This window comes from Ananas comosus, linkage group 20 (assembly GCF_001540865.1).
Source record: "Ananas comosus cultivar F153 linkage group 20, ASM154086v1, whole genome shotgun sequence".
NCBI classification, from domain to species: Eukaryota; Viridiplantae; Streptophyta; class Magnoliopsida; order Poales; family Bromeliaceae; genus Ananas; species Ananas comosus.
The window spans coordinates 7,709,436-7,731,721 of NC_033640.1; the positions used below are offsets into that span (position 1 = coordinate 7,709,436).

The 22,286-nt window shown below is 34.4% G+C and overlaps 1 protein-coding gene and 1 pseudogene across 2 annotated transcripts; both read right to left on the reverse strand.

Annotated features, from left to right (window-relative positions):
• Positions 218–2,628, reverse strand: LOC109725575 (annotated as a pseudogene).
• Positions 3,186–15,842, reverse strand: LOC109725535 (protein TPR3). 2 transcript variants are annotated; one of them, XM_020254763.1, is made up of 27 exons: positions 15,688–15,842; positions 15,153–15,275; positions 14,587–14,766; positions 14,380–14,493; positions 14,137–14,295; positions 12,157–12,334; positions 11,949–12,069; positions 11,455–11,570; positions 10,771–10,933; positions 10,387–10,496; positions 10,214–10,283; positions 10,056–10,129; positions 9,873–9,968; positions 9,647–9,742; positions 9,395–9,522; positions 9,058–9,292; positions 7,853–8,017; positions 7,659–7,775; positions 7,384–7,530; positions 6,350–6,460; positions 6,045–6,224; positions 5,818–5,946; positions 5,628–5,723; positions 4,427–4,615; positions 4,187–4,353; positions 3,583–3,866; positions 3,186–3,483 (listed from the first exon to the last, which is right to left on the reverse strand). In XM_020254763.1, the coding sequence occupies exons 2-26, from the start codon at positions 15,230–15,232 to the stop codon at positions 3,656–3,658; spliced, it is 3,432 nt and encodes a 1,143-aa protein (XP_020110352.1). In that variant the 5' UTR covers positions 15,233–15,275; positions 15,688–15,842; the 3' UTR covers positions 3,186–3,483; positions 3,583–3,655. The 2 variants fall into 2 exon arrangements, with proteins under 2 accessions (XP_020110352.1, XP_020110351.1); XM_020254762.1 differs by having other exon boundaries at positions 3,583–3,875.

Here is a 22,286-nt window from a genome sequence, read left to right on the forward strand (position 1 = left end):
AGGAATATCAGGGATTGTGGATTCTAGTAATAATAACTGAGTTTAAGCATTTTGGGCCGATGGATTAGGCTCGACAAATTACTATTGCTAGTAGGTCGGGTCGTCGCATGCATTTAGCCAAATTCTATTTCACGCTGACTTTTTTATGTTCAATATACTCTGCTCCAAATTACCACCATACTGGTATTAGAATAGAATTGGAAAAGAAATTGTATAATATATATGATTATGACCAGGTCATATATCTCTTTACCTATGGTACAAGATGATCATTCCATTAGTAAGAACCACTATAAACAGGAAACAAAACAAAGAAAACTACCTACAAGCAGGGGTATTAAAGTATGGAATGTGCACAAATACAATTGAAAATGGAGCTACAGTTACAGGTAGTGCCGCCGCAACTTGCATCAGAGGAGGTTTAGGAAATGTTCTTGCTCGAATCGACAGATCAGATCTTTCCATTTTGCAGCAATTTTTGGCTATGTAGAAGCCCAATCTTTAGTAGGTGTTTAAATTGGTATACCAATTTTCACTAACACTTAAAGAGTAAGTTGTAGCCCCATTAAAGTTGTTCAATAGTAGGGTGATCCCTTGCTGTAAAATTAATCAAAACAAATGGCTCAAAATATTTTAGTTGGTTTAGTGACTTATTACTGATCCTTTTGCGCAATATGCATATGCCCTAACCTTGTTTGTGACTAGCAAGTTCGTCGATAGTATGTTTTGGCGGATCAATCGATGCCCTTGTTTAGCTAACACCGCCTCAACTTACATTGAAATTTTGAATGAGTACTTTACTAGGTTGGTCATTATTAGAAATTAAGCCCATGAAATTTGATCCTGATGTCAATTGTATTTTGGAGTTTCAATTGTGACAATCTAGCTCTCGAAGTTCAAGACCAGGATTCCAATTTGGCATCTGAAGTCCTAATCTTTTATGAAGCAAATTCAGAAGATGGTGTTGATACTGTGCTTTTTTCCGACAGTAGATCAACAGATAGTCTTACTTGTTATGCAGGGCAAACTTCAAGAAGATTATCATAATCCTAACTACAAACAAAATTGAAATTGAGCCACCTAAATTTTCATTATTTGTGCATATTTTCAGGTTAAGATGCAATGAGAGAAACTAGCATATTGAAATTGAGTCAGCGACCGTCGGCAATAGCTCTTTGTATCACATTTTGCTGCCACGGTGAACTGATCCTATGTACCTGCCAAATTCTGATAACAAAAGTTATGAACTTCTCGTAGAAGTGCGAAGTTCAGCTTTACCAGCAGCTAGACACAAATGAGTCGGCAACGAGACGACAACCGATGTTGAAGGAACCTGCATGCCGCCTCGCTGACCCATGCAACAGCACTACAGCAGTTGAAGTTCCTGATCCTTTTAGTACACTTAAATTTAGGCTGCTGAACATGCTCACCTCGCGCACCGAGTTAAGATTGGGTCGAGAATTTTCTCAATCATTGGTTTTCGACATCTAAATAGGGCCACTGATTGGTGAAAATGATCGATCACACGATGAGATTCAAAATTTATAATTTTTTTTTTACATAAATTTTTACGGTATTATAGGTCATATTTATCAGATCTGGTTCTTGGTTTCCAAGTATTAATTATCAAATGTAAGGTGGGATGCTTATTAGAGTGTACATATATAAATCTAAAGTGTATATGCATATTTATTGTACATATATTTCAAGGAATAAGCGTTAGGTTTGTGATAACAATCATTAGTCAATTAAAGTCCTTTTCCATATTGATGTTGTTTATTATGTAATTAAGCGAACTATCGTTATAATGGAAGTAACGTGTAATATAAATTTATATGGACACATTAAATTTTAAAGGAATATTATTCTTTTTTTTTCCTATTTTTATTTGTTGATTTGTAGCTACTTTAAGATACGAATAGCCTTTAATTTTTGGGTTACAAAATTGCACCTAGGAAGTTGACCAAATTTAATCAGCTAGAAAAGTTTGTAGATAAATACTAATAGTAATAAATTTAGGATCTAGTACAGAACATGCTATAGTTGAGGGGGTTTCCATAATTTTTTTACCTTTCTTTATATATACAGAGAAAAAAAAAAAAAGAGAGAAAAAATAGGATAATAAGATTGGAAAAGTGAAATGATTCCTCTCAACACCACTGTTGAAAACTACATTTCAACAACCATGGAATAAATCCCCCCTCAAAACTTTTTATCTTGGAGCAAAAATGTGCTCATTTTATGAAATGACAGCTATATTCAAGAAAATAAAATGTTCCTGGGGAATATAAATCAGCCCTTTCAAAAGGAGATAAAAGAAGAGAAGGGGTTACAAAAGCTTGGGTTCTGATCCACTGGGATCTCTTTCTTAAAAGGGAAAGGCTGTTTCAATCGAGGAATTCTACACTGTCACACTTGCACCACGTCATCAATAACAAGCCAATCACATTCCTTTTTTTTAAACAAAAGTACAATAAAAATACTTTTTTACAATTATGATGGGACATATATTCTTAAAAGAATTAATTTGATTGGTTTGTTACGCCACGTCACTAATATACCCGTTGCATTCTAGAATTTTTCGTTTCAATCAGAAGCAGAATCAGCAGACTGATGGAAAAGACTCATTTCTGCCATAAAATTAGAAGCACCAAATGCAGGACCAAACTAGCCCTAAATATCTGGGGATCACCAGCAGCTTTCCCCCCAACCCACAACAAAAACAAAATGATCAAACTAAGAGCTCCTATCTATTATGCCCAACACATCAACTGCAACCGACCATCCCTAACGCAAGTGACAAAAAAGTTAATGATTGGTACCTGAAGTCCCAAGCTTGAAGCCCAGTTGCTTCACATTTTCAGTTAAATTTATTTCAAAAAAAAATGAACAAAACGGTTAGCATTCAAAATAAAGAAGCTGCTTCAAAAATCAAGAGAAACAAGGAAAATTTAAATTGTAGCAGCACAAGTGAGTGGCCATAGCCCTCACTTCTACTGAGCTATGAAAAGCTATTTCTATGGACTTGAACTGGAACATGCATGATCAGTTGGGATCATGTTGTGGGAGGCATAGCTAGAGTGGATTTAATCTTTGAAAAGTAAATTTGTTGAGATTAAATACACATTGTGAAAAGATCCACTTTTCAGCAATATACCACCCCTCAAATCATGCACACTAAACTCTGTTTCAAAACCCTAATAACTGGTGTAGCATTTCAGAGCATACATGACATATCATGCAGCAGAGGAGGACAAAGTATCTAATTTTGAGACAAAGTATCTAATTTTGAGATGTTAAACTCATCCATGCCAAAAAGGAAACACATCTAGCACATACACATAATATTTGATCACTACTAAATATTTACTTCCTTACACCCAATATATATGAAACATCTCAGACAACAAAGAGCATAAATGGCCAAAATTTATCTAAATTAAGCCCATCCAGCCATCTACACCTGCTATTTTTCCCAACCCACTGAAAAAGGAGAAAAAAAAAGAGACAAATTTTGGTTAAATTAGAATAACATAATGCTCCATACATATATATATATAAAGCATGAAAGAGATAGCATACCTCAGCAACTCAAACTATTTAAGGTGATAATATAGATAAGGATTAGAGATTATGCTGCTCGCGGGTTGTTCGATCACCTCTGCGGTTGATCAGAACTCGAGGCTCCAGCAGGGGGTGGTGTGGACAAGCTGCTTGTCGATCCGTTCTCGGCAGGCGGAGGTACTCCCCATTTGCCTTCGGATTCTAAGGGCTCCAATACATGCACGCCGCCGTCAGTTAGGCCCAAGGCAAATTGGTTCGGCTCGGATGGATGGGCGGTGATCACAAGTGGATGCACATTCGCGCTGGAAAACCTAGTGAAATTAATATACTTGTCTTTTCAAAAGACATGAAATAGAATAACTTAATTGTTTACTTTTCTCTGGTTGATTACTTTCTAACAATATTACGCATCCAGCTCCAGTTTCTAGTCAAGCTGATTCCTTACCTTTTACATAAATTTGCGTTACCAATTTTGACATTTAACCAAATTAATCAGTTTATCAAATTGTTACTTGCCGGTAGTGGTAGCAGAGTCCTGGAAAACCGATGTATCTTGAACTATGACATGCAGAAAATTATATAATTTCGCCTATATAAAACTTACATCTACCCAAAAGATTACCTGACATTGGGTGGAAGATAAGCTGCTGGGAGAACTCGGCATCTCAATCTCAGGTGCGATGCATTAAATATGCACACAGTAGCATCCAGGAAGCTGGCATATACCAGTTGACTGTCGCATGAGAATGTGGCATGCGAAATTGGTGCAGCATTCTCTCGAACGGACCACTGAAGAATAATGAAAAAAATCATCAGATTGGCTATAGAGAACCTTCCACAGGACGAAAAAAAATAGAACTACCTGCTTGACGCATTCTAATTTAGTGGTTTCATATATGGCAAGCTGGGTCTCATGGACAGCAAGGAAGTGTACTTGATCTTGATGGAACTGGACTCGCGTATCAGAAATATTCGACGGGGTGCGGCCAGAAGGAATGGGTAAAAATCTGCTCCTTTGCTTCTCCCAACCATCAGTGCTCCACACACAAATCTGCAGCAAGAAATATAATGCAGTTGCATTAGCCCAAGAATCTCCAGTAGCATTTCCAGTGAAATATGTATTAGACTTTCGCCAAAATAAAATCAATTATTTTTTTTGTAAAATATGTGAGTTATTTCATTTTTGAAACTGTAGCACAGTTTCCAATTTTAAAAACCGAACTGATACGCAGGTGTAAGACAACAATGCTCAGTTTTAAATAATCGGTGAACAAGTGTCCGCGATGGTCATGTAGTGGATGATAGTTTGTTTTTCAAAGTTAAAAGTGAGGCTATAGTTGCGATATATATATATATATATATATATATATATATATATATATATATATAGAGTAGGGCTGCTGTGGCCTCCGTGCTGCTGAGCCGTTTTCGATGATGGAATTTTCGAATTGACGATCGGCTCCGTTAGACTTAATCTAGGGTATTTGAAGTTTCTAGAAAATAATTTTTGCAATTTTTTGATATCATTTACCTTGTGATCGAAAGGATTCAAAATTAATAATTTTTAATGGTTGATATCTGCCGTTTTCAAGTTTAACGGTGTAGAAGTATTCAAATCAGATGAAATTTTGATACAAAATTCTTTATACTATCTACAACAAGATCAATATTTCTGATCGAAAATTTTAGTGCTATATCACCACTTTTTATAGGATTTTTATTTTCAGCCGTTAAAAATTATTGATTTTGAATCCTTTCGATTGCTACGTAAATGATATCAAAAAATCGCAAAAATTATTTTCTAGAAACTTCAAATACGCTAGATCAAGTCTAACGGAGCCGATCGTCGATTCGGAAATTCCATCATCGAAAACGGCTCAGGAGCACGGAGGCCTCTGTGCCCCTGAGAGCACAGCAGCCCTACTCTATATATATATATATATATATATATATATATATATATATATATATCCCCTTTTGTGGAGTTTAGAAATAATACAAGTATTTTATATTTATGCTATAGACAATGTGCTTGTTGATAGGAAGAAGGTCGAGAACAAAACCTGAGCATCAGCTCCAGAAGAGACGAGTACATTCAACACATTTGAGAAAGCAAGACCAGTAATTCTCTTTGAATGACCTCTAAGTTTGCTCTTAACCTGAGAAAGGTTTGGACATGTTAGTTTCCTCATCGTGCTAATTTCATCAAACAATTGACCGAAACAATTTCTTTCATGATTGCCACCATAATACCTCATCCACACGGACATTATAGATTTGAATTGTAGAGTCATCCATTCCTATGGCAATTATATTGTTGTCCTGAGGATGGAATGCGAGAAATGTTGCTGCCGGCGGTGGAGCCATAAATGTTGTCATTGTCTGCAGTCGAGAAGCATAAAATTAAATAATCGTGTCTTAACTTTAAGGTCCATTAGAAGTATGAATATTCTTTTATAGTTTTACGGTTTTACTCCTACCTTGAAGGTCATCATATTGAATAAAGAAATCTTTCCTCCCGAAGCGGACATGACATACGAATCATTCTTGGATAAAGCAAAGCAATGAACTGCTTCTTCAGGATTTGTGTCCGTTATATCATTAGTCATTAGTATGCCACTCGGTGGTTGCCACAGTTGTGGAGAAACACTCGCAGTTGCCTATAAACAAATGACAGAAGATAACTCATCACCTATTCCAATCTAAATCAGTTTAATACTAATATATGAAATAGAATACAGAAGAAAATTGCCAATTGTTAATGTTCAAAGAGTTAAGTCTTCACCTTGCCAGTAGAATTCCGTTCATTGCGAGGCCATTTCCAAAGCAAATGAATAGCATTAGATGCTAAAGCCAATATTGCAACACCAGAATTTGTATAAATCAATCTTGAGATCTGCAGTTGCGATAAAAACTTACAAGGATAATCATCTCTTTCCAAGGTAAGTAAGATGAGATCATTTTGATTATTCTCATAGTTGTCTAAAAATATCCTGGGTTACAATCTTGTACATGAAAATTAGCACACAAACCATGCAAAGTTAATACAAAGCCTTGTTAAAGGTAAATTACAAACGAGATCATTCTAACCAAGGAACAACGATGGGATACATTCATTCTGTTTGGCTTCATCTCAAAATCCCTGATTCACACTAATGCCATAAGATCATGCATCTGAACACTTCCAGGTGAAGGTTTAACTTATTAGTGAAATAGGGCTTACAGATGGAGCCATAATTATTTCAAGAAATTCCCAAGGACAATGTGAATAAAGAAGTCGGATAAATTTAACAGTCAAAGAAATCCCCAGATGCAACAAAATCCACAACGATAAAAAAAAAAATCACAAATGTCTGCAATTTTAATTTAGAAAAGCAATCTTCAGTGTTGAAAGAGAGATAGGACTAATCCCTTTCAAACATGAATAAGACAACCTATAGCTCAATATATTTTTTATACATATTGCAAGAAGATTTCCTCTCTTTGGCTGAATTCACGATATACAACCTCATATTCACCTTTATGCAAACTTAACAAAATAAAACAAATAAGTGCAATTATTATATGCATTATAGCATACTGTTACAGGAATAATGTCTCAAGTCTTGATATCCATACATAACTTTCATACAAATACACCTAAAATGAGGAGAATTTAATGTGTTAGAGAGTTTAACTCATGGAAATGGGTTAAAAAGCTCCAAAGCACCAGCAGCATTGGTTACGAAGGAAACTTTAAGTTAAGAAACTTAGAATAAACTTGCCGATAATATGCATAAAATAGAGAAGCTAAGGGGGAAAATATTAAGAAATAATCACCTTGCTCGTCCTCAAGTTATCTGCCAGCCTCAAAGATCTACACTGTGTGGGTTCATTGATCTCAGTAAGCTTCCAGATCTTTGATTTATCCATCGACTCATCAGTAATTCGAGGTTTTACATCCACCAAGTTTCTGCTGTCACCATTCTGTCAAATTTGATTTCAAACAAGCGACAGCATATTCAGATAATTAGAATCATATGGCGCAGATATCAACATCAGATTTATAAATTAAAACAGAAAAAAGAAAAAAACAAAAGTCAACAGGACGTTACAGCTACTGGAACCGGAGGGGCATTTCTATCTGTAAATCCTGAACTTGTTGCAACTGCAGCCGCAGCAGCAGCAGCAACAGCAGCAGCAGCAGCAGCGGATAATGGATTTACCATAGGCTGCACCATAGAGCATAATCTGTGTTAATTCTTTAAAAGCATAGATGAAGCACCATACGAGGGTTTGAAGGTGTTACCTTTGTCATGGACTCTGAAACAACCCTAGAAGCATCAAAAGAGCGATTTTCTAATGAGCGCAACAGACGAAGTCCATCAGCATTTGCCAAGATCTTGATGCCATTATCATGAGTAGAAACAGCCAACAGTGCACCCTCTTTGTTGAAGCGTATCCTTGGACTCGCCTAGTAAAAAGAAGGCCCAGAACAGAAGGCAATAATTTACATCTTTTTCAGCTTTCCAAGTGGGGCAATGAAAATATGAAAATTGTACAAATATATATCCCAATAATATCTGAATTTTCAGTTATTCCCTTCAAAAGCTTAATTTCTAAGATTTATGTCCTTGGATATTAAAAAAAAATGCCCTTCTCCAGAATCAGGCCTCATTTGGTTTCATTGCTATTTTTTTATTTTGTTAAACACTAATTCCATATAATTTGATATGTTGGAGGAAAGAGCTTTTTGCCTCATTGTTATAATTGAGCAGCTTACAATGCATCCAGCTAAGTGATAGATGGCAACTTATTTTAAAAGCTTTTGAAAGCAAAAAAAAAGTTTATTTCAATTCTTTTTTTCGGTTGCAAATAAACATCTTGGATGAAAGGATTGCAAACAATCCGTTATCCACTCTTACACATTTTTTATATAAAAAATTCTATTCAAAAATCCAAAATACAAACACAATACCCAACAAGGCCTAAGTTTTCTGACAAAAAACAAATTCCCATCATGAATGACATCCCCAGTGAGATTTTTATAAAAACTGTATTTTCAAAACGTATATATGAAAATTCAGTAAATGGGTACAAACATAAATGGATAAAAGAAAGGATATAAGTACCGCGGCACGGGGTCGTGCCGGAAACTTTCCGGGACGGTGTGTGCCGGGCCGTACCGATGCGTGCCGGTCACAAAAAATACATGTGTGCCGACACATAATGATATGAAATATTTATTTTCTTTAGCAAAAAAATATTCTAATTATTTATTATGTATCTTTATCAAATATTTTATACTTTACTGAGAAAAGTACTTACTAATTTAAAAAATAGAGGGTTTTGAGTTATGTCATCGGCACAGAGGCTATATCGTACCGATACCTTGTTGGCACGATATAGCAGAGTCGATACGACTCGTGCCGATGGGCACTTAAATCCTTGTCATAAAAGGTACATAAATGTGAAATCCCTGAAATGTAATATGGGATTCCATAGAAAACTCACTGGAAGGCCACCATCAGCATCGATAGTTGTCAAGAGATTAGTGTTATCCATATCCCAGAACTTGATTAAAAATTCATCACCAGCAGCTAAATACCGGTTTCTGGTAGTATCAAACTGCACAACACCCAAAGATCGTTTTCGAAATCCTAGATACGTTCTCTTCACAGCTCCTTCGGTCTCATTCCATTCCACGATATAGGATTCCCCATCTTTGCTCGTTCCACATGAGAAGAGCCTATAGCATATAAGCAGAAATATAATAAGTCAAAAATAAGTATGAAAAAAAAAGAAGCCCCTAAAATTATCTAAAAAATAACCACAAAAACAGAAAATTAACCTGGTGCCATCGGCACTATAGGCCATTGTTGTGCACCAGTGGCCAGGAGCATCATAATCAACCCTAGATCCCAAATTGTCGTACAACCAAGCTTTTATCTTTCCATCTAATGCAGTCGAAAAGATGAACTGCAATAAAAAATAAAATAAATAACAGCAGAACAGCATAACATTGTAAGCAGTAACAGTCATAAAATCAACATTGAAAAATGCGGTTTAACATAACCAAGTGCAAATTCCTCAAATAGATTACCTGGATGCTTTCTTTATAATGTGGGCAGACAGAGTAAACAGGCGCATCATGACCTTCAAATGTATGCTGCTTGGTTCCAGTAGTGGCATCCCAAACCTGATATCACAAAATACTACTAGTTATGGTTTTACAACGTGCAATACGAACAATTAATCCATCATAACTGTGCTTGTGTGCCTGACATATGTATTAATAGGGTGTGCAACACCAAAAATAAGAAACAAACCTTAATCGTCTTGTCATCTCCACAGGTTATTATGCTTAGCTGCTTATTAGGGTGTGCAAATGCAATGTCATTGACGCCACCAACATGAGCATCTATCTACAAATCAGCATTAAGGCAAATAATATGCAACTTAGCAATCAATGAAACGAGTAGAGGAGACATGCTAACAGGTGAGTAGCTTACCTCCAAATGCTGCCTGATATCATTGCCACCATGATAGGAATATATTTGTACAATATGCTTGGAATAAGCGACCCCTAAAAGATAAAGAGGAATTTTATTACTCTGCAGTAACAAAAAGTATGAAATCTTAAATAGGGGCTCCGAGTACTATAAATTACCAAACAAGGAGCCATCAGGGCACCATATCACCCGGTTGACTGAAACACCAGGATCCTTAACTAAAGCAGCCTGAGGTTCATTACCAATTTCTCACCGTTAAGATAAAATAAAAGAAATTTGCAGCACAAAAGTCATACTTCATTCAGTTATAATGTGAATATATTGGACAAACCTGGAGAATCATGGTACATTGTGCAAGTTCCCAAACTTTGAAATTCCTTGAAACTAATTTCTCCCTTGTACCAACATCCCACAATCCAATCTCACCCACATTCGTACCAACTGAAAAAATTTCACAAAAACACAAGATCAATGTTAGTATGAAGAGAAGTGTTGATCTTGAGGGACCTCAATGCCTGTTTAGCTTGCTCCTGGCACAGCTTCTCATCCTTTGAGAAGCAGATTGATGACGCTTTACTTTGAGGGCAACGGGAAGTTGTTTGGAAGCATTAGTACAAATTTGGTGCACCTCCCAACAACTCTATTCAAACAGACTGGAAAAAGCAAGTCCATAGAGTGAGACGACGCGACATGTATGTAAGATGGGAAGACAAACCAAGAAGAATTGTTTGCTGAATAGGATGAAAATCCATGCTCATAGGAGCTGAACCCTGATTTAGTATCCGTGCAACCGTTTTTGGCAAGTCATCTGGTGCGTACATTGCCTGACTATGACTCTGAGGATAGGTTACTGGCAAAATGTTCACTGGTAAGTTCACCTGTATTAAGAGTTCAATCATCCAAATATGCAATTAGAATAGCTTGATAAACAAATGTCGATCTACAAGGTCATTATAGAAGGGATTAATTACATATTTACTCCTTAAAGTTTGACTTTAATTTCATTTAGACAGTTTAAATTGTAACAATTTAGGCAGTGAAGTTTGTTCAGATGACAACTTTGTCCCCATGCTAGTTTACAGTCCAAAAAAGCACCATGTCAAAATCATCGCTATTCTTTTCTTTAGTAATACTGAAACAATGAGAACCAAAACTGAAATTGGGCTCAAACTTTCAGGGTTAAATTGTTAAAATTGCAAATTTGAGGACGAAATTGAAATTTGAGGATGATATTACAATCAAGTCAAATCTCAAGAACTATATTGTTACAAATTGAAACTTGGAGGGAGGAATTGAAATTAAGGTCAAACATAAGGGACTTAATGTCTAATTAACCCTCTCATATAGTAACAAGTAGAATAAAATGGAAACAGAATTGAAGGAGAAACTTGCAGGATACCTCATCAGATATCCCAATAGGCCTAGTTCTTTTGGATACGTGATCAGAATCAGCTGACGGGTAATCTATGGTAGAGTTGGCAGTTGTTGGTGTCCTAGGATGCTTCAATAGTGCAGCTATGGAAAACATGAGGATAAGTCAGATTATCAAATCAAACGCACTAATTATACAGTGCCATTTTACATCTCCCACAAATAATTTGTTCACATATATACCCATGCCAAATTGAAACTTCTATATATACACTTCAAAAGTGCATTTTCTTACATAAGAACCATTACCTTAAGTTGAGGAGTCATCCAACTCATAGAGGAAGTCAGTTTTGTACTAAAAAATGGTTTTGTAGTAGAAAGCACTTTCTTCGGGGCATTTTAAAAGTTAAAAGGTATATATGTAAGAATATAATTATTTGAAAAGCCCATGCGAAGAATCAGATTCCACATGAGCATATATATAAATAGATAATACTGCAGGGGTACAAAAACTTGTAGTACCAGGATTTGTAGGAGCACCCAGTCCAATAGCTCCACCAGAGATAGCTGGATGAGTTACAGCTGGAGGGTTAGACATCCAACCAAGGGGAGTAGGAACTGCTGCGGGTGTAGGTTGAAAAGGCTGAAAACAACAAATCAATTGCTAAACACATATTTCAAGAAAAAAACTTAAAAACAAAAGCTTTTGATATAAAATCAGCTAAATTACCCCATGTGCACCCAATGGAGGAAAGCCTCCTGGTTTAGGAATGGATCCAAGAAGCGGATTGTTGGCTGGTGATGGAGCACGAGCACCATTTGGTTGTCCGCAAGAATGATCAACAAAAAGGGTTTTAATATCTGGATTCGGCCTAGGATTTTTGCAGAGTTGGTGCTGCCAGTTTAAACTGCCAAACCATTAATTGGTAATTAGATCAATGCTTGTCGAATAAAAAGTATTGCCTTAACAGATAACAAAGCTAAACATGATCCTTTTAAGGCTAGAAAATATTAGAAATGAAAAATAACTACAGCTACAAGGTTGCAAGGTACATATGTTAACTTGGGAAAATTTAAACAAATTCAGTATATATATGTGATAGCAGATAGCTGTCCTCATCACATTTGGAGATAGAAGTATTGCCTATTGGAATACGGGGAAAACAGGCATCACGCAACCTTTCTCAAATAGTTGATGTACTAAATAGATAATAATTCCGCAGACTATCATTCACTTGACATCATGCCTAGAGCCCTAAGGGAATCCATTCATTAGAATGATTTCCCTGAAGCTTAAAGCATGCAGAATTTCAAGCTCTAGGATATTTTAAGCTATTCAATACATTAGATTGTTTGATATAGTAACCAATAATACACAGCCAAAACATTTTGTAATGTGGAGAGAAATACATAATCCGTATCTGTTGTTTGGGGGAAAAAAGAAAAAAGCAACCAAAAGAAATGACAATCAAGTTCTCTCTCCAGTTCTTTTAAACCCACATTCGCTAGCTATCCAAGATAAGAGGCATACATATTAAGCATAATTTTATTATAAAAATGAAAAGAAGTGTATGGTAAGATGCGCCGTGTATTCTCGCATTCCACTAATTTATGCAATAATTATAATTGTCCTCGAAGATGAAAGGAACAGAGAATATCTCTCGGCGTCGAATCTTTTAGAAAACAACAACAAGCAGCTTTCAAGAGCCAAAATAAGCAAGTTGATGTGGGAAGTTTCTGTAATGGATCTTATGTATAGCGTTGCGCCCATCCTAACATCAATTCTCAAATGGGACCATCTTAAATACCATCCATTGTAACATCAACATGTGGCTGAATTCTCAGAAACAGTTCCAAGCCGAGTATGGAGTTGATTCACGCCAAAAGGAAAAAGTAAGCAACATCCAGTGGCCAAAACAAACAAGTTGATTTGTCGTTTTTTTTCCACAACCTTTTACCATATTGCAACAATGAAAGGACTATCCAGCTCATTTAAAACCAAGAAGGAAGATAGCGCCTTGACTTTAAAGGGCTTTCTAAGCTAATATCTGTCTGACCAGCTCAATTACTTACCCCACTTCTCCTCCTGCCACCTTACGCACATATAGGCACAAAAACTAGTCAAGCTTCTGAATTAGTATATCTAAGTGCCAAGTACATAGCCACATTAACTTTACACGTGGTAAATATCTTGCACTCCTATTTAGCACTTGTTGTCACTCGGTTCATTGCAAAGTATAAGCTATAGGTGATTCAGAGTGGTTGCACAAACTTGAGTCATGATGTGAGTTGGTATTAGCTCAAAATATACAAGATAGCCACCTCTAAACAGGATGCACCAAGAAAGAAAGTAAGAAGTACTCTGGGCACGTAGAGTCTCCCCAAAACAATTAATGGTGAAGAGTAGTTCCTGGATCCAACATGAGAGTGATAAGCCAAAGCTAGATCATCTGTGTCTACATGCAGTATCTGAGAAGAAAAATTTTTTAGTCTAATGATTCTCTACTGGTTGAATGTACGCATTTCAAAACATTTTCATTCTTATTATGTTGTATCCATTTCGCATCATTATTTCAAGATTAGAGTAAGCAAAGATGCCATGAATTTTCCAGCTCATCATGTCCAAACACATTCATCTCCTCTCAAAGAAGATGATAGTATAAAAAAAATACGAAAAGCATAATTAGTTTGGTTTTTAACAAAATCTTACCTTTGGTTGATGAGAGTACGCAATCTGGAATTCTTTAAGTTGGGAAACTGCAGTTTGTCACGGAATAGTGGGTTTGCTTCAATGAGCTTCTTTAGCTCAACGAGCATTATCGCTCTCGCTGACTTTGTATCACCATATTTGGAAAGCTGTTCGTTTTCCCTAGAAAGACAAAAAATGCCATACATTAGGCGATCATTCATTATCTTAACTAGGATTGTACATGGGAACAAGAACATCTCATACCGGAAATTCTCTAAAATCAAAAGTTGCGTGATTTCCTTAAATAACTCCTCATTAAAAGATGCGAAGACTTTCAAATCCTTCACCAGTATATCAACTGCCTTCGCACGGTCATGCCTGCAGCAAAGAAATTCAATCAGCTTATCACATAAATAGACAGAGAGCTCCAACGAACATCATAGGAAATATATTCTAGTGACTGCTTCTTACTTATCCAATGCCTCGAGATACTTCTGCTTCCGGATTTCAAAGAAGATCTTCATCGAATACCTATTATCATCGACCTTGGTGAAACCAGATAGATATTTCTCCACGTCGTCCCAATTGCCATTCTGAACCTCGTCCTCAAAATACTTCATATTAAAATAGAAACCAGATTCCTGCTCGAGCCTGTATTACAAAAATATACAAGAGGAAGGTTACTAATTAGGGTTGGTTTGGCTAACTTGCAAGATGTATTGTTGTTTAATGAAGTCCGGGACGTGGCATGCAAAGAAGCTCTATATTAATCCGCCAATAAATAGTTTCTTGTTACAGCAGAATCAGAAGCTCTATTTGTAGCTTCTGTTTTTTTCTGAACCTCAAAATCACATTTCTACTTTCTATAATGGCAAGAGATGAGTACTTTTTTTTTATTCTCAAACGCAGACGCACCGTTAGAGGTAACTACAGCTGAAAACAAAAGCAGAAGCAGGGCAGACACTTAAAAGCATAGAGGTAAACAGTAAACAAATTGAATGAAACTAAAAATTGAATTTTTGACAGAAAGAACATACTTGTGGACAGTCTCTTTAAACTTCTCCTCATCCAGAAACTGCAGGATCAGAAAAACCAGCTCCCTACTGAGGGATGACATCGCGCCACCCCCTATCCCAGCCTCAAAACCCTAAATCTTCAAACTGAGACAAAATATTCACAGATCAACCCCAAAAATCACAAAATTTTAACAAAAAAAAAAAAGCCTTTTGAACACATCAAAGACCAGATATACAGTCGAAAGGCATAATTCGTAATCATCCGCATTAAACCCAAACCAAAACTTCTAAAAAATATCATATAAAAAGAAGAACCCCCAAATTAGAACACACGAAAAGCCCCTTGTTTGCTCGATCTACCTCAAATACAGTAACCAGCACCTCAAATCTAGGGTTTTAGACCGATCGACGGCGCAAGGGGCCGTTTAAACCGAGGGATCCGAGCGAAAAGACACCGGGAAAGGACACGGCTGCTAAAACGGCCAAAAAAGGGGGGTTTTCTGGGGGAAAATCACACAAAAACATAGAAAAATCAAGGGAAAATCCAAGCTTTTACCTGTGAATCCGAGAGAGAGATAGAGATCGTTCGACGAAGAGAGAGAGAGAGAGAGAGAGAGAGAGAGAGAGAGAGAGAGAGGCGACGACCAGTGGCGGCGAGCTCTCGCAATAATATATGGACTTTAAAAATGGAGGTGAGAAAAAAAGAAAAGGAAAAAGAAAAAAGAAAAAAAAAGTTATATGCATCCTATTAGCGATGTAATGGTGTCGGATTTATAAGTGCGAGGAGACCGTCCCAATTGATGATAAGCAGATCACCTTATCATGTGATACCTCAGATGGCTTATTCATATAATGGTGTGATACGCCGTTTCGGATATCGATAAGGAGTTACGCCTCCCGGGACCACCGTCGTCGGCGACGGCTTTTGTCGACCACATCGCAGCGGAATCCGGGTACAGCTGATCAGCTGTGTCTTACAAAACATGTAGAGTCATATCGTCCAATGCGAATCTGACACGTGGAGAATGTTGTACGAGGAGACAACAATGTAGGCGGACCCCCTCATCTATAGGGAGTTTCGAAATTGACCCCTTAACTTTTATTTTTTCTTTTTATTATGTTTCCTCAGCTTCTAACTTTTTTAATCTATATTTTTATGTTTAGTTACATGGCAAATTTTGTCAAATTTAATAATTTTATTAGTTTTAGTTTTCAACCATTGATTGGACTAGTTTTATGTTAACTAAAATCATTTAATTTAAAAAGAATAAAAGTTAAAGGGGTCTCAATAAAAAAAAATAAGAAGTCGAGGGATTTCTTTTAAAATGGCTTATAGTTGAGAGTGTATTTGTACACTTAGCATCTCTTTCCTTTAGAGTTGGTAAAATGAATGGATAGTCCCTGTACTATCCCCAAATGACAACTTATATCCTATTGTTTTAATACAAAACTTTAGCCCCCAAATTTGTGTGTGTATATATATGTATATATATATATATATATATATATATATATAGAGAGAGAGAGAGAGAGAGAGAGTTGAGCTAGAATACTATCGATAGCAAACGGGCTCCGTTGCCATCCATTTGTTTTCGTGATAGAGTCTCCAAATCGACGATCGGCACCGTTGAACATGATCTATATCACTTAAAGTGTTTAGAAATCAAATTTTAAATCTTTTTTACATCATTTGCCTAATGATCAAAGGGTTTCAAAATTTGTAATTTTAATGATCGATATGAGGCGTTTTCTCATTTAACGGCGTAAAGATATCCAAATCAATTGATTTTTGTTTAGAAAATTCTTTAAACTATTTAAAACAAGATTTATACTCTTGATCTTGATTACAAGACTCCTATCATCATTTTTTAAAGAATATTTATTTTCAGCCGTTCATTTTTGTGTCCACTCGATGGATAAGAGAACAATATCGAAAATATATGAAATTTGATTTCTAAACACTTCAAGTGGTATAGATCATATTCAACGATGCCGATCGTCNCAACATCGAAAACAAGCTGGAAGCACGGAAGGCTCCATGCTTCCGATAGCATAGTAGCCTCACTCTATATATATATATATATATATACCACTATTCAAAGTAAAAAAAATTAAGTATATAAATATTTGCAATAGAAAAGACAAAAAAAATTTATTTTATAAAACAAGAGATTTTTTTAAACGGTTAGTGAATAAATTGCCTATGCAAAAAAGATATGAATCAAAATAAAAAAAAAAAGGATAAAAGTATTTGGCTAGCTCACTAGAACAGCTTAAATAAGAGAATTGAAGTAACAAGGACGCCAAAAAAAGTTAAATTTCAAGCATCTTTTCAAAATTCTCTATATATGAGGGGTCTCAGTACAAATTTACGTTTGAGATTGTATAGTGTTGTGCATCTGTGGTTACAGAGGGAATCCTGAGATCAATGAGAAAACTATTTTTTTCCCAATTTTGGACATGGTAATGCGCATATATTTACGGCAATGCCACTGATCTCGAGGTTGCGGGGCCCACTGTTGCCCACGTGAGGCGCACCTCGTGGCTTTAATTAGTTGCACGTAATTCATGACATTATATTCAAATTATTATTAGTCTATTAAATATTGGCTAATTTGCAACAAAATCCACCTATTTTACGTTTTTTAACAAAACGTACTCTTGTTCTTCTTTCTCTGTCCACGTCGATCTTTCTCGTCCTCGCTGTTCCTTCCTCTCTTTCTCTTCCGGCTTAACTCTTCTTCTTCCTCCTCTTCCTCCACCACTCCTACGCCGATGTCGTGCTCCTCTCTCTTATCTCGTCCATACTTCCGTTGACTCTGACGGCGATAATGTGGGTTCAGACATAGTATAGATTACGGAAGTTATCGAGCTGATGCTGAGGACATGATTATGGACGGCGACAGCGACGATGGCACCACAGAATTTGAGGAGAATAGAAAGGGAGAGCGCATCGTAGCAGGGCGTGGCTGCTGCGGCAAAGGGTAAGATAAGAGGCGCAGTAGCGAAAAAGAATGAAAAGAGTGAAAGAAAAATAAAAAGAATGAAATATATATATATATATATATATATACTATATATAAAAGCACGTACATTCAAATTTGGGTCTGTCGACGGACCCATTTTTCGGCGGGATCCTCTTTCCGTACGAAAAATTTTAAATATAAGAATAAAAATAGAAACGGCAATGAAAACGTAAGTTCTCTATAACAGATATGAAAATCCTAAAATATAAATTTTTCTATTTAATTTCAAAAGTAAGTTCTTTATAACAGATTACAGGTGTGAAAATCCTATAAAAGATATTTTCCTATTTTATTTTAAAATATCTTTTTTTAGTATATCTATTTAATTTCAAAATATATATTTTTAAGATAACGGATTTATTTTTCTATTAATTTTAAAATTTATTCCCTAACCGATTTTATTTTTCTATTTAATTTCAAAAGTAATTTTTGCATTAAAGTTATTGTTAATTATTATCATTTAAAGCATATCTTTTCTATAGCAGTGATTATTATTTTAAATTTTTTTAGATACATATTTGCAATCATATAAAATATGGCCTAAATTAAAAAATAATTAAAAAAATTTATAATTTTTCTAATATTATTTAGGTATTTTGCACATCATTTTACTAGTATATATAAAAGCAGTATATTCAAATTTGGGTCTGTCGACGACCTATTTCGACGAGAAAATTAGCGCTCATTGTTTCTCTTTCCGTACGGAAATTTTAAACATAAGAAAAAAATAAAATAGAAATCGCAATGATACGTAAGTTCTCTATAACAGATTACTGATGTGAAAATCTAAAATAAATTTTCTTATTTAATTTCAAAAGAGTAATTTCTATAAGATTACTGGTGTGAAAATTTTATAAAAGATATTTCTATTTTATTAAAATATCTTTTTTATATTATCTATTTAATTTCAAAATATATTTTCTTTTAAGATAACGGATTTTATTTTTCTATTTAATTTTCAAAATTTTATTCCTAACGGATTTTATTTTTCTATTTAATTTCAAAGTATTTTTGCATTAGAGATTATTGTTAATTATTTACATTAAAGATTTTTTCTTAATAGCGTGATTTATTATTTTAAATTTTTAGATACATATTTGGCAATCAAATAAATTATGCCTAAATTAAAAAATATTAAAAAATTATATACTTCTTCTAATATATTTTACGGCATTTGCACGTACATTTAACTATATATAATATAATATATAGTCCAACTATAGTGCTTGTAAAACACACAAGCACTTGGTGCTTGTAAGTTTTTACTGTTAGATCTAATTCTCGGATCAATTTTTCAACTATTAGATTATACTATTAACCATACCTTACCCACTACACCCTAGGAGTCCATATCATCTAACCACATATCTCTAATCCAATTGGCTAAAATCTCAAGCACCAATAATCTTAGATACTTTTAAAAGCATAAAAACACAATATTATATATATATATTATATATATATATATATATATATATAAGTTATATATATATATCTGAAAAAGGTTCACCAGCACTATACGTATAGAAAAGTCAAGAAGTGCAAAAAATAATATATAATATATCATGTCTATATAATTTACTTTAATTAAATTAATAATCTTAATAAAGTTTGAAATTAAACCTTGTAATATTAGTACTCTTCCACCAAAAGAGTAGAATAATTTATCCCAAGCTATCTAGAGATGACCGAAAATACTGCGTACTAGCAGAGATAACATTTGTTATTCTTGCTTTATCCCCAAATCAAAGGGTGCTTTAAAAAAATCTACTTTTAAGTAGAAATTAAATATATAACTAGTGTTAACACAAGTATTTTTTGTGCATATATTATGTAGAAGTTGTAAAATGCATTGAATAATGGGAAAACTTCAACTTGCCTTATGTGATTTAGCGTATTTTTATTTTACTACAATGTAATTTATTTTTGAGATCATTGTGAAGACCTAGAATTAAATAGGGCACCAAAATGCTATTGGAAACAAAATAGTGACAAAATATATAATTTCATTTCATTGGCTTAATTATAATTTCCAGTTAATTACACCTTGTTAATGTAATTAATGTATCATTTTACTAGCTGATTTAAGAGCACGTACATCTTTTCAATGAGACAAAGTAGAATAAAATAAAACAATTCAAACCACAACTCGACAAATGCTAAGGGCCTATTGGTTTGCTATAACCAATTTTCAAATTGAAAATAACTTTTGAATCAAACAAAAAATTAGGTGAAAGTCATTTTTCCACTGTGATTTGTTTGATAAAAAGTCATTTTCTTCGGAACTGAGTTCTCCTAATTTTTGAATTTATTTCAACGAAATTCACACTTTCACACAAAAGGATTTTAAAAAAAAAGTTATAGTAGTTAATTATTATAATTTTTTCTATTTAATTTTCTCCTATAATTGACAAAATCAATTATGTATTATAAAAAAAAAAAATTGAGTTATGACCTGAAATTAATTTTTGATTTAGACAACAAAACTGGATATTTATGGTCGAAAATCACTTTATTTCTCTGCACTTTCTGTAAAACAAGTAGGCTGCAAATAACAGAAAAGGATAGAAAAGTTGCTCACCCCAAATAATTTAGGTAAAAATATAAAAACTTATACGAACTCCGGACCATTTTAAATCAACTACTCGACCTTTGAAAAATTTTGATATTACTATTCAACCTGTCAATTTATTTGATTTGAGTCAATCGATGCCATTTTAACTTTTAATTTAAGCTAATTGGTCATCTTAGTGAATTTATGTTCGCGGGAATTGTACAAAATACACTAACTAAATCAAATTCAAATTTTAAATTCAAAATACCGTTGAGTGACTCAAATCAAACAAATTAAAATAATCAGATAGTAAAATCAAAAGAGTGCTGGTGCAGGTACCCCAAGTTCCCAACTGTACCCTACAATATAATATATGACACGGCAACATCATCATTACACTCTGAATATTAATTACTATATATCTTCCGGACATTATTATTATTATATTTATAAACATGCTAACACATGAATAGCATAATAGAATACACAAGATTAAATAAAGATATTTCAAATATTTCTCAAATTAAAAATTTTAAAAAAATTAAATAGTAAAATTTAAAATAACACATATTTCACATTAAGTTTTGTACTTTCTTTTTTTTTGGGTCAATAATTTATTAAGGCCTCCATGATGGGAAAATATTGGCAGGGGGGTTTTGGATGATGTGGTGGACCAAGCTGCGTGCAATTATTTCAAATAATAATAGCGACAGTGGGGCCCACCAGTGATGCAAAAAGATCCACTCCGTCCCCCCTCCTATAAATCTCCGGAGAATATCGTGATTCGCGATATACTATTATATATATATATATATATACTACTACTATATACCTACTATACCTCAATATACTACGTATATACTACCTTTCCGGCTATGGTGCTTGTAAAAGTACCAAGCACTTGTGCTTGTAAATTTTTTACCGTTAGATCTCTGCCTTTGATCATTTTTACCCGTTAGATTATACTATTCAACCAACCACCCACTCAACCCTAGAGGGTCCACATCATCCTAACCGCACATCCTTTAATGCAAGGGCCGAAAACTTACAAGCACCAATGACTTGGTACTTTTAAAAGCATAAGGGCTCAATTATATATATATATATATATACTTTATATATAATAATTAACTATATATGTATTTCTCCAATGAAACGAATCTTTATTTTGTTACCACTATATATCGTATCGAAACGAGATCATCATTTTTTCACGTAATTTAGTATGGTTATTTGGGTCGAAGTGGATAGGGGAAGTCGTTTTCACCGAAACGATTACTTTCGTTGTTTGGTTAGTCGTAAAAAAATTACAGTCGAAACTCGAGTTAATTTAAAACGGTGTAATTGACTTCGGCCCATCGGTGAAGGAAATTGAAGAAAAATAATAAAATAATATACTAGATAAAGATAGTTATGTTTAAATATATTTAATTATTCTACTAATTACTCTTTTATTCAGTTGGCGCATTTAAATATGATAAAAATTAATTAGTTAAGTTTTAATGTATTTTTTATTTAATTTGTACAGCTAAAATATAATAAAAATTAATTAATTAATAGGCTGAATTATATAAA

What these genes read in the sequence shown, in the direction of transcription:
- LOC109725535 (XM_020254762.1), bottom strand. Translation starts at nt 15,232, where the DNA reads ATGTCATCCCTCAGTAGGGAGCTGGTTTTTCTGATCCTGCAGTTTCTG. An exon ending in GGGTGCTCCTACAAATCCTG is followed by an intron (nt 11,571 to 11,948) that starts GTACTACAAGTT and finishes TGTTTTCCATAG; the next exon opens with CTGCACTATTGAAGCATCCT. An exon ending in GAGATGACAAGACGATTAAG is followed by an intron (nt 9,743 to 9,872) that starts GTTTGTTTCTTA and finishes TTGTGATATCAG; the next exon opens with GTTTGGGATGCCACTACTGG.